Source organism: Alligator sinensis, unplaced genomic scaffold (genome assembly GCF_000455745.1).
Source record: "Alligator sinensis unplaced genomic scaffold, ASM45574v1 scaffold528_1, whole genome shotgun sequence".
NCBI lineage: Eukaryota > Metazoa > Chordata > Crocodylia > Alligatoridae > Alligator > Alligator sinensis.
Window position 1 is genome coordinate 587,446 of NW_005841846.1, and position 13,432 is coordinate 600,877.

General features: G+C 39.2%; 1 protein-coding gene across 3 annotated transcripts in view; it reads left to right on the forward strand.

Moving 5' to 3' along the window:
* The window catches only part of ZDHHC2 (zinc finger DHHC-type containing 2), a 72,626-nt gene that overhangs the window by 45,493 nt on the left and 13,701 nt on the right, over positions 1 to 13,432 (forward strand). For all 3 annotated transcript variants that reach the window (XM_006015855.2, XM_025207427.1, XM_025207421.1), the window contains 6 exons: positions 1,595 to 1,715; positions 4,918 to 5,050; positions 9,260 to 9,386; positions 9,584 to 9,676; positions 10,767 to 10,876; positions 13,190 to 13,267. In XM_006015855.2, coding sequence (XP_006015917.2) covers positions 1,595 to 1,715; positions 4,918 to 5,050; positions 9,260 to 9,386; positions 9,584 to 9,676; positions 10,767 to 10,876; positions 13,190 to 13,230 — 625 coding nt within the window. In that variant the 3' untranslated portion in view covers positions 13,231 to 13,267. The remainder of the gene's footprint in view (positions 1 to 1,594; positions 1,716 to 4,917; positions 5,051 to 9,259; positions 9,387 to 9,583; positions 9,677 to 10,766; positions 10,877 to 13,189; positions 13,268 to 13,432) is intronic.

Here is a 13,432-nt window from a genome sequence, read left to right on the forward strand (position 1 = left end):
ATTATTTTTGTTTCTGTCCCGTTTTACTGAAAAGAAAAAGAAATACAGTTTAACTGTATTCTTATTATCTTTATTATAGCAGTCTTTTACCATGAATGCACACTGCATCCTATTTTACTTCACTTAGCAGCAGCTAAGTGATTGTATTAAAATGATACTTTTAAGTAATCATTTAAATAGTAATGCTAAATTTGTAATTGATCAGACCTGACACAGAATATTTTGCTTTCAAAAGCTTGCCTATTGCAACCACATAGCTGGCCCAATAAAACATATCACCTTAAGAAATCCTTGCCCCTCTCATAATGTCTGGACTATCACAGGTACAACACCACTGTTACACTATCATATTTGTAATATGCGGTGGAATGACAGAACTGTTATATGGTAAACTCAGGGGTGAAATAACAAGCTATGGAGATAAAGGATAACTTATGTAGTATTTGGAGCTTTATCTAACTTCCCCAAGATCACATTTTAGTCTTCTGGAAAATACATTGAAGAGAATTTGTTTCCTTAAGAAGCATACTGCAGAAGCAGACTTCACCCAGGGTTCCTCACTTTTTTTTAATTTTTGGATCACTTTTGAATATTGAGATGCACCAATGCATGCTTTTCTTCCCATTTTTAATGATAAAATAGCCCTCTGATTATATTATTTGTGTATATTAATTGGGGCTTGATCCTGTACTACTGAAGTCAGTAGGGACATTTGATCAGTTATGCAATTTAATAACTAATTAAAAGTAGAAGAAACTTGTAACATGTTACTGCCAGTTCTCCATGGTAACAATTTAGTAATTTCTGAGCTAAAAAATATTTTATTTAATCAGTTCTACTGTGCCACTTTGTATTTAAAGAGCATTAATATAGAGTATGATGCATAATATTTTCATACTGCTTAGTTAAATGCTTTGACAGACTAACTGTCAAAATATGTACCAGATATATATAATTTTAACTTTATTTTATGCACAAAAAAATTTAGACTCGGGGAGATTAAGTAATTTGTCTAATTTCACATTGCCAGTAAATGACAGATCAGGGGACTAAAACTTTGGTCTCACATTGTAATCACTAAATAATGATCTCCTTGATTTAGGCTTTCATAAAGAAATAGGGCACTTAAAAGTGGAGCCACAGTAGTAATAAATTGTTAATGTATAAGTACTATTAATTTAACTCTTTTTACATATGTAAATTTAAGGGATTTTCATTTCTTAAACGGTAGGAAGATAGGGTTTTTACTAAGGTCTTTGAACCTGATTTAAATAAGATATTTTATTTGCTATTATGCTGTTACATGTGTTAAGTAATTCCTGTTTACTCAGTGGTAGCATTTCACTATTTTTAGGATACTATGTGAATATTTTCCAGTCTCCCAGTTTTGCCAAAAATAAAAATATTTAAATAAGGGAAAAAATAGAGGATGTAATTAAATGACGTAAAATGTATTTATGTGGACAAATACTTGGTTTAAATATGATGCTAAACTGGTTTTACAGTAAATGAGTGTTTTAAATTCTACTACAATAATGATTATAAAAATATTTTTCAACCAGATTTTCATTTACTTTGTTATTGTCATTGCCAGGGTGAACAACTGCGTTGGATTCTCCAATTACAAATTTTTTCTTCTTTTCTTGGCTTATTCTCTACTGTATTGCCTTTTTATTGCTGCAACAGATTTACAATATTTTATCAAATTCTGGACAGTAAGTACTTAATACATATTTGGATAGTGAAAAGGTGGTTATAGAATTCTGCAGATCTCCATAAGTTATGTATTTAACATTAGGCAACTCATTTGTTTAGGTTTTATTTTGAAATCTGTGTCACACACAGTCTGGTTTATTTTGAAGTCTGGTTCCCATAAAGCAGAACCTTCCTTCAATTTTCTTGAAGCAAGGTTCTGCTTTATGGGAACCAGACTTCAAAAAACATTCTGAATATATGGAAGGTACAAGTTGTGTACCTTTTAATTTTTGTCTTCAACTTTACAAGATGGTGACCGTTACATGGTTTAATGTGTAAAACCAGAAAAGAAAATACGGGAAATATTTTGACTCTGACAACATCAACATACGTTTTAACTGACTTCAGCTGCTTCATCTTATTTTGTGCCAATGTATGAGCAGAAATTTATGATGAGCACAAAAGCCAGAGGTTGTTGGAGACCTGCTACTGTTAAGTTCTGTTCTGTTGCCATACAATAATAACATATTTCAGGTATAGGCCTGTCTGTCATCCTGTTGCATCCAATCCTGTATACATCTAATTCTCATTGATTTCAGTGAAAGCTCTGAGTCTGTACTGCAAGTGTTTGGAGATACTGATCTCTCTAAATGCAGCTTGGTAATACCCGTGACAAATGAAGTGGGGAAAGGGTGAGCAGTGTTGAATCCCCTGCTAAGAACTGCTGACAGTAAAAGGGGGTGATTTGCCTCACCAACAAATATATAAAAGCTCAAGTAAATTTGCTGACTTAAAAAAAAAATGTTGGTATGTTTTGTTTTTGCATTACCAGATTAAAGAGAATGTTTTCTTTTATTTTTTCGATAAATTAATTTAAAAATGCATAACATTTCATTTCAGCTTTCTATCCAGATTTCCAGATGCTAGAACAAATTTAACTTTCTGTGGATGTAGTTAAAATAATAATGTTAAATGAGCTATTTCTCTAATTCCAGTGGATTTAGTTGATGGGTACTAGTTTAGTACATTGGAATGACAATCAGCTAGCTTGATTCTGTTTTAGATCTGCCACAGATTTCCTATTAAGAACTTAGCCAAGGTCCTATTCAGTAATTCAGTTTTCCAATCTGTTGAATAAGAGTAATTGTATTTCCATATCTTACTAAATGTTATATAATTAACATGTGAAATATTGATATATTATTGTGACAGGGGTGAAGAAAGATGAATTAACTAACCTTCATTTTGTGAGCACAATTGGTTGCCCATATACAAAGTTGCAAGATTGGGGTCTAAATAGGGAATGCTAAAATTACTGGAAATAATTAACTTATTGCAAGGTACTGATACTCTTTGATGATTGTAACCCCATTGACAGTTCATCACTCCTTTGTTTTACTTTGTCATGGTGCCTTATTTATTCCCACGCTCCTTTGATTTTGTTTTAATCCAGTATCTCTCCAGTGCTAAGTCTTCATGTACCAAAATGTAAATGAAAATGTAAAACAGACACAAAGTCTTGTTGTTTTAATACTTCTAGAGGTTGTAACCAAAATCATAATACAATATGTGTATTTGGAATTTTCAACTTTAAACTGTTGTTTTGGTATTTATAAACCTTTAGTCTTCAATATGAGTTTAAAGATGTGTTTTATGGGTATTGGTACATGGGTATCCTCAATATAGGTGTCCTCAAGATGTGTTTTATAGCATTCTGTTAAAATATGCCTAATTTTACACTTGCTTGTGAACACAAGCAAGAATTTAGACGTGCATTTACCTGTGTCAGCACATTCAAATACCAGTGTTTGTACATGCAGCTGTGGTATGTGTTTTTCATAGACGTACAAAAGGGATAAACTTTAGAAGCAGTATGTTGGAATAATATATATCCTTTATACAAGGCAAAAGTCCAAGGGCCACTCACTGTTTGTAGATGAACATATTCTGTTTACTGGGATTTGGGTGCACAACCGAATATGCCTTTAAGGTGTAAGCAGATGTCACATTTGGTGTGACAAAGGATCTCCTGGGAGCCTTTTGTTCTGGGATCCTATCAGTCCATTGTCTCACTTTAAGTATGCAAGGTAAAACGGGCTAACACGTTTTTGGCACATTGCTGTATACTGTAAGTCAGGGGTCAGCAGCGTATGGCCCAAGGGCCAGATTCAGCCTACCAAGCTTGAAGGCTTTGCTTCTGCCCATGTCCATGTAGTGGGGCTGGGCAGCAAGGAGCTACACTGGTAGGGCCAGGCATCTCTAGGCTACGCCCTTATTACTGTTGCGTCTACCTGTCCCCTGCTCCCCAGCTGCAGTGCAGGTGCAGCTTCCAGCCAGTGGGGAACTGAGCAGCCACTGCAGCCATGGGTAGGTGGTGTGATGCAGGGATAAGCAGCAGTAGATAAGGAGTGGGAGCCAGGGAGACGTGGCAGCCACATGCACGTAGTTCCCAGCTGCCCAGCCCTGGCTCAGCTCCTGTCTGCCTGGAAGCTGAGCTCATGTCCCAGCTAGGGAACATGAGAGGGCTGGGAAAAGCGGTGGCGGCGGCACCACCCATGCTGCTGATGTGCTGCAGAAGCTGCCCAGCCCACACCAGACTGGAGTTGGGTTCCAGCCTGCATCTTGGAAAGGTTTCCAGCCCCTGCTGTAAGTTAATAGCAGTTCAGTCAAGTTAATTGCCAGTCATTGCAGGGACAAGCCTGTCAGGCTGCGCACTCTTCCTGAGCAGAAAAACAACTTAGGAGAGTTACTTGTATAAAAAGACTGTGCCACTCCTCTCTTGTCCTAGGTTTTGACTCAGATCAATTAAAACTGCCTCAAAAGGTCTGTTTCCAGCCTTAGATTTTCAGTAGTGTTATTTGTGTGCTGTAAATCAGTCATGTTGACATTTTGACAAGATTGGTTAAAAAAGACCATTATTCTCAGTACAAGACATGCTACTCTAAAAGTCACTTTAGAGTCTGAATTGAGGTTTAACTGAGACTCTTATAAAGAGCTTTAATTGTTGACATTTGTTTATCAAGGGTAAAAACCATGGTCTAATTCACGCCCCTCACAAACAACATGGGCTATTTTTTTTAAAAAAGGAATATACTACAATATTCAGACTCTGCACAGTATAATTTGAGCCAGCATGGACATAGCACTGTCCCAACCCAGATTCTATCAGAGCTAAAGAATACCCTTACCCTAACATTATAAATTTTCTTTCCTTCTCTATAGAATGGCCTTCCTGATACTCAAGCCAAGTTCCATATCATGTTTTTATTCTTTGCTGCCACCATGTTTTCAGTCAGTTTATCTTCTCTTTTTGGATATCATTGCTGGCTAGTCAGCAAGAATAAATCTACATTAGGTAAGTGATGTCATGTTTTATCTTGCTATCTGTGAGTATTATTTCCCTTTGTTCATTAACATGTATCAAGCAGCTGATACAACTTAAATGGATATAAAAGAAGTAGGTTTAAAGACAGCTTCTGGTTTAGTAAATGAATGCAATGACTGACGGGTGGTTTTGCAGTCCAAAGCCCTTTCAAAGATAAACACATCAGGAGATCTAGTTATAGCATGGTTGAACCTTGAAGTATAGATAGAGCCTGTGTCCCTGTTACCTGGCAACAGACTTGGCCATATTCTTATTATAATTGCATCAGATAATCAAGTTACTGCAGGATCCTCTGACTTGATTAGTACATTGTCTGGCCTAAACTACGTGCGTCTCCTCTGCTCACTGTCTCTGTAAGCTTAGGATAATTCATTGGTGTGATAGCAACAGGTTTTTAAGCTCTTTAAACAGAGTGCTCTTGATGCAAGCTGGTTTTAAGGTGGGGAATAGTCTATATTTGTTTTTCCGTCTGTTCTTTCCTTCCTTTTATTTAATGGAGGCCTACAACATCTAACATTAGCTGAGAAAATAGAAATGGGTTAGGAAAATTATTTAAATGTAGACTATTTAAAACCATTAATAACTAGAATAGCTAACTTTTTCATGTAATAGACTGTCAAGGTTTTGTGAATGCATGTTGGAGGCATAAGAACATTATTTACAGTGCAACTACAATGTATAGTAAATGTTATTTCCTATTTTAGTAACTTCTACATGTAAGCATGTTGAATTACTTATAGCTTAGTGCAGTGGTTTTCAACCTTTTTTCATTTGTGGACCCCTAAAAAATTTTGAATGGAGGTGTGGACCCCTTTGAATTGTAAGTATGCGTATTCACATACTTTTGATTAATCATAGTAATCTTTCGTAGACCACTTGGGCCATACTCTGTGGACCCCCAGGGGTCCATGGACCACAGGTTGAAAACCAATGATTTAGTGTAAGGAAAATGTGGCATAAAGCGACATAATTGGACGTTGAATTAAAATAAATAAATACAATAAAACATTTTCATCTTCTCTACCAAAGCAATATACCAATAAATCAGGCTCCATCTACATTACTTTTTTATGATGTTTGTCACAGCTTTACATATACTTTCTAAAGGAGGGGAGACTCGGGAACTAGGCCTGTTCAGTCTGAGGAAGAGGCTGAGACGTGACTTGATAGCCAAGATACAAAATATTTAGGTAGTCAAGGTTATAAAATACTGAGGCATTGCAGAAGGATTGAGGTAAATTAGCAGCCAGGTGCCAGTTGAACAGAGCAGGTTTAAAGTACATAAGGACAGAATAATGCATGCTAAAAGCACCTGCTTATCAGTCTTCAACAAAGTTGTGTACAGCATCAATTTGAAATACACCGTAGTCTGCATTTCCATTGTTAGACTGAGATTCAGACACAGTTAATGTGATGTACTTGATCTGTTTCCTGTGTCCAGAGACAACACTGACACTATAGTCTCCGCTGTCATTGAGCATCAAGTTGATAGCCGCCTATGAGTACATTGGGGTGAGCATCAGGACCTAGGGGAGCAACTCTTCAGGAAGGCACCTCAAGGGAGGATGAGGACCAATTGGCATAAGCTGATACAGGGCAAATTCAGACTGGACATAAGAAAAAACTTTCTCTGTAAAGGTCCCCAGAATCTGGAACATACTCCCAGCAGAGGTGGTGCAGTCACCATCCTTGGAGATGTTCAAGATGAGGCTGGACAGGCACCTTGTTGAGCTCACCTAAGTGCAATAACTTCCTGCCCATGGCAGGGGACCAGACTTGATGATCTTACAGATTCCTTCCAGTCCTTCAGTTGTATGATTCTATAAATTCAGATAGCTTCCCTAACCAGCCTGCCCAAGGATAATTTTTCCTTAATTTGCAAGATCATATTTTCAAGGCCTGCTAGCAAAGAACATTTCTGCAGTCCCAGAAGACCTTTATGTCAGAATATTTTTGGTTTATTGTATTGTATAGGACCCATTAGGAAAAGGCCCAACTTTGAGTTGCTTAATGAAAGGAGAACTCAAGTGGGACACCTTCAGTTGGACTTCATTATCTAATTATTATCTTAACTTGCCTACAAATTAGAAGTGGAGATCTCCAATGCATTAATCCGTCCTTGGGCTGGAGTAGGTTTCCTGTGCAGATCTGAGTAGGTAGAATAAAGATCTCTGACCTAGATGTCCTACCATATTTACTTGAATATAAGAACACCTTGATGACCCCTGACTAATTAGATTCTATATACAGAAAATTTATAAATTTGTAATAGCTTTCCAGGCACATAGCTAATTTTCTGCACGCCCCTGGGAGAGGCATGGGGCAAGGGCAGGCTGTGTGTTTGGGGCCAGGGCTGCTCTAGCCTCTTCTGGCAGCTGTGCTCAGGCCAGGCAACAGCAGTGCTGGGAGGGGGGCCCAAGCACCACCTCCAGCCACCCTGCCCAGCCTGAGTGCAGCTGCCGGGAAGAGGCTGGAGCAGCCCTAGCCCTGAGCACACAGCAGGCAGCCCACCCTTGCCTTCCACATAGATCCAGGGGTTTCCATGCCCCCTATGCCTCCCCTTGGGGGTGTGCACAGCAGTAGGAACCTCCCCCTGCCCTCTGGATGAGCCAGCGGCTCCGTCCCACACCCTGCCCCACTCTGACTGGGCAGCACCAGCCCCACTTCCTCCCTCACCGCGGGGGCCTTGATCTGCACCCCCACTCCTCTTCCCTCCCCCATGCCATTTTCCTCCAACAGACTTACTGGCCAGATGCTGCTCTCCATGCTGCCGGGCTGCATGTCAGCAATCAGATCAGTATCAACCGATATGGCTGGTCAGTAATCAGCCATGTTTATCAGAGCAAAAAATCTTGATTGGTTCATCCCTAACTTTTATATAGTACAAACTGTGCGTGGTATTAGTTTAAAGCAAAAAGGCTCATGATTCACCATTGGGCTGGGCCCCAGCGGAGTCAACAGCATTTCAAGCCTTAGTGACCTCATAACTCAGCATATGTGCATACTCCAGATATCCCCAGAAAGAATCCACGTGCTGATTAGCCTTCCACTCATGACTAGAACCAGGTGTTCTTGTCACAGGGTCTTGGGACCCTCCAAAAATTTATATGCAGATGAGGTGCAGGGCAACCCACTAATGGAGAGTAGGGCCACACTAATCATACGTGCCAGGCTGAGGGGGGTGACGGAAGGATTTTGGGTAAAGTTTTTAGGGCCCCGTTTGATGATGTTTGCCAGACATTTAAGGCTGGTGAAGAAACAGGAATCATTGGAAAGAAAGTCACAACTCAGCTGTGGGAGTGAAAAGGAAGTTGAAATGTATGCAGTGTAGTGGTTCACCATGACTTGTCAAAGAGTTGGCACTGAGGGGGACTGTGTGCAATGGGGACTACCATATATCTTCTTCAGATGGGCTGTATTAATTTATCCTTGTAGTAGGTATTTATCAATAAGTTTACTCATTATGGGCCATGTGGCTTAGTCATGCTCAGTGGTGGCTCCAATTAATCAACTTCATAGTCGGTTTCCATTAGTGAGCACGTGCTGATTTTGGCAGCAGTTTAATGAGAGACAGTGTATGTGATGAGGTTTCCTTGTATTCAAATGTAAGATGAGCTTTTTATCCCATACTAATTTGGGCAGGGGGAGCAAAATCACTTCTATACTTGAGTAAGGACAGTATTTATTAAAAGGATTAAGATCAGAAGTTGGCTTGTAGCATCCCTGATGATGTGAAAAGGATGCTTTACTTCCCAAATGGATGGATCCTTTCCTCTTCCTCCCTTTCCAGTTGCTGTTTGATTTGAGGATGGGGTAAAAAATCTGAATGTTGCCTGTCTTCTACCTTGTTGGGTTTGTGCCACGATGCCATGGCATAAGGAAATATTGTTGGACTGTATAGCTCATTTAAAAAAAAATGAATGTCCGTATCTCGCTGACCTTGTTGTCACAGGAAGATTACGCCTACCTTTTCCCTGCTCTTTCTGCTTTCCATACAGAAATGGTAATCAAGTATCACCAATAGCAACCTCTCCTTCACAGGAGAAGGTTGCAAAAAGAACTAAAATAAGAAATGTGGCAGGGCCAAGAAGGCCCATTGTCACTGCAGTGGTCTGAATATTGTCATTAAATTAAAAATGTACTTATGTTTGTTCTATTTTTTGGCTATCTCATTTTTAGAAGCATTCAGAGCTCCTATATTTCGTCATGGAACAGACAAGAATGGGTTTAGCTTGGGCTTCAGCAAAAATCTAAAGCAGGTGTTTGGTGATGAGAAGAAGTATTGGTTGTTGCCTGTTTTTACAAGGTATATAGACTACATTTTTTTTTAATAATTGAAATGTTGATACTCTTTGGAAGTCAACAGTACTTTTTTAACCAAATCCTATGAAGTACAAGTGGTTTGAAGCAGAAATTGTAAAATTATTTTAAAACCATTTGACTTTATTCATATTATTATTCATTCAAGTATAATACTGACTCTAAGTTTCTTTCTCTCTGCAGTCTAGGTGATGGTTGTTCCTTTCCAACTTGTCTTGTTAATCAAGATGCTGAACAAGCATCCACACCTGCTGGACTTAATTCAACAGCCAAAAAGTAATCATTAACTTCTTTCTTCTTTAATTGTATCACTTAACCTTTTAAATGGTAAATATTCTACTTTTCACTTGTTTACATCAGACATATTATAAGTGCAGTCAAATATATATGCATCAGAAAAATAAAACATGTCATTGAGATAAGTATCCAATTTTATAACTTCATAACTTAAAATATGACAAAGGAATGTACCTAGCATGCCATTTTGAATGTACCTTTTAATGCAGAAGCAACCAGGGTCTTTTTTAAATTCAGATTAGATTCAACTGTCCCCAAATAAACCATTCTGTTTTCTGGGATTTCCCAGATACCACTGCAAAGAAGGAATTTTTCTTTGCCCTCAGCCACTGTCATGGAAAAGGAAGCAAGTGTATTTTAATTCTATAACATTTTCTCCAATAAAACTTTTTCACCTGATTTATTGTTTTCTGGAGATTAGTTGTACAAATACTGTTAAAAAGGAAATGTAATCCTAATATTACTAGCATTTCTGGCACTTGATATTCTCCAGTTTTTGTATGTAATCAATAATTAACTAGCTCTGCATATTTTATCAGTAACAGCTATTTCTTGCATTATTCTTAATACATGATTATGGAAAAAAAAAAGAAAATTGGCTGTGGGTGGTAAACTAGATTAGCAAGGATCCTCTTGCTATTTATGGGTAAAGGGTACTGAATTAAAGTAACATGAGTATTGGAAGCAGGACTACTTATGTAGAAAGAAACTGAAGCTTGCAGTTGGCATTTTTCTAGCCATCAATCAGTAAAATGTGATTCTTCGTTTTGTTTGTTTGTTTGTTTGTTTGTTTGTTTGTTTTTGTCTGTTTTGTCTTTGCTGGGTTTTGGAGAGCTTGAAATTAACCAAAATATGTTAACTGATCCCTAATTTTTGCTTAAGAAAAATGAAATATCTGTTTTAGAAGCCTTGTATTAGAATGTAGAACTCAAACAGAAATAAGGAGGGAAAAATTTTTGAAAGAAGGTTACATGGCCAGCTGTTTAAAATGTGTAGTAGCTTTGAGGAGAAAATTTCCAGAAGTTAATCTTTTTTTGGTATTTTTAATTGGCTCTAAATTGCATCATAGTGAGAGTCACCTTTTTCCTGCGAAGCCATTACGAGACTCCCAGAGCCACCTTCTTACTGATACTCAGTCTTGGACAGAAATCAGTGCAAATACTGAAAAAGGCAAAGTTGGTAAGAATTTGTTTTATGTTATAACAATTTCTTTCATTGTAAACTCTTTTTGGTGGGTGTAATTTTAACAATGGTTGTTGACTTCTCTTCATGAACCATAACTAAATTCATATAGTTCTGTGGAAGTGACATTAGATGATGTTGCTCCCAAGGGGTTGTCAGCTCATACTGCAAGACAGTTTGAGTAAACAGAGTTAGAGATTATAACCAGATTGTAGTTTATTCACTGTCAGTCAGATGACCAGACTGGCCAACAAAAGATATAGATGTAAGGGTACACAAATCCAAACCCATCCCAAGTCATTTATCATTTATACACATATAGCAACATAGTCTAATTATAAGCTAACACACAGTTACATAGGAACATTCACAAATCAAACATTTACTAACCAATCAGAATAGAAATACCATATCAACCTTCTTTTCTTAACTTGGTGATATCTGATACCTAAATTATCTTTGCGTCCTAAATTTTGGTGCACTGTACTTTTAAGACGTTCTATTATCCTGTCCTAACCTAAGAAATTAGGCTGATAGGGCCTATCACTATTTCAAGCTGTCCTAATTCTTCCCAGCAGATACAGCCCATATTAGACAATTTAGCATCCAAGGTGCATGTTTGTAACACCCCTGGAAAATGTGCAGCTAATGGCATGATAGGATCCGATGTGTGATCCCAACAATTACACTTCCTGCTATGCCACTTGTACATGGCAGGAGGTACAATTTTTGGATCCAGTATCAGATCCCAGTCATACCATATATCCCCCTATACTGGCAGGTTAGGTGCCTGACAATCGGCCTAATCGTTGACTAGCTCCCCATTCAAGGCCTCCCCATGGTCCCTGGAGCTGGCCAACTATCATTGATCATTGACAGATTGAGACTGCCCCAGGGTTCAAGTCCTGAGGCAGTTCTAATCTGCAGTCAGCTGGCAGGGATCACCCCGGGGTTCTGCCTTTGGCATGGTCTCTGCTAAAGATCATCTGATTGTCATGGCCCTGGGGCGAAAACCCTAGAGTCATCCCAATTGCCCATCAGCTGGCAGGGACTGCCCCAGGACTGGAATCCTGGGGTGGTCCCTGCCAGCCAATGATCATCTGATCAGGATGGCCCTGGAATTAGATCCATGGAGTCACCTCAGTCTCCAGTACCCTAGGATCACAGTCCTGAGGCAGTCCCTGTCATGTGATGGGAGATTGGGACAGCTCTAGAGCTCCATCTCCTGGGATGTCCTGATCTCCCATCAGTTGGCAGGGAATGCTCTAAGGCTCCAGTCCCAGAATGGTCCTGATCAACTCTCAACTGGTAGGGACTGCCTGGGGGGTCAAGCTACAGGCAGTCCCTGCCAGTTAACAATCATCTGACTGGGACAGTTCTGGGATTTGAACCCGGGAGCCATCCTGATCAGCTTGCAGGGACCATGCTAGGGCTTGAGCTTCTGGTCAGTCCCTGCAAGCTGATAGCTGACTGGTAACGCTCTGGGGTTCCAGTCCTGGTGCAGTCCCTGCATGGCAAACCACATTTTCAAGTTTTGGTGCCATACAAACCAGCCACAAAGATACTGGTTCGTTTCAAGTACTAGTACATTTCAAGTACTATCTTTGTGGCTGATATGTGGCCATAAATTCTTTGAACATGTAGCTAGTTGTTATTTCTTGCACAAGTAGCCCCTTAATCGCACCAGAAAAATAATGTCTGCCAGGAGCCTCTAAAATCCTTCTGTGTGTTTAAGCCAGAACTGTCCAATTTCTGGATGTCATGGGGCCACATCCGTCACCCATAGCCATATGCTGCACAGGACTGCACTGCACTGCATGGCAACTGTCCCCCACCTCCTTCCACACCATGCCACATGCCCCCTGATGTACCACGCTGAGATGCCACGCAGTGTCCCCAGATTCCCCCAAACTGCCTGGCTTCAGACTCCCACAGCCCTACAAGCCATCCTGTCCCCAGGAGTGGTGGCAGCAAGCAAAAGCCAGAGGGAGGGGGAACCCAGAAATTCCAGCAGTAGCCACAGTTGGAACAATTCAGGGAGTTGCTGTAAAGAGAAGAGGATTGCATGCATGCTATAGGTACTATTAAGGTTAAAAAAAAAAAAAAAAAAGGCTCTGTTAGAGGTAGAATTCTAGTTACTCATAATTAGACATGTCTTTCCTTACAGTAATTGCTTATACAAATGGTTGGTGAAGCAAAGCTAAAAAGCTTGCCTTGAATGACTAGCATTACTTTGAATAATGTCTATTTAAAAACAACATGAGGTTCCCTTTAAAAAACATTATTTTCTGTCCTATTTGATCTCCAAAGGTATGAGCAATCCTGCACTAGCCATGGAAAATGAAACCTAGTCACTCTTAAAGCCAACATCTGAATAACTAAGAAAAGGTACGTTAGACTCTTTTTTGCCTTCCAACTGTTTGGTGTTTCTTTACAGAAGTAAAATTACTACAGAGATTTTTTTTTTTTCCTTCTTTTGCTCACAGTTACTTTGTCAATAATTTCAAGGTTTTCCTGTTCTAGTTTAATTTTGTTACTACATCAAGTATTACT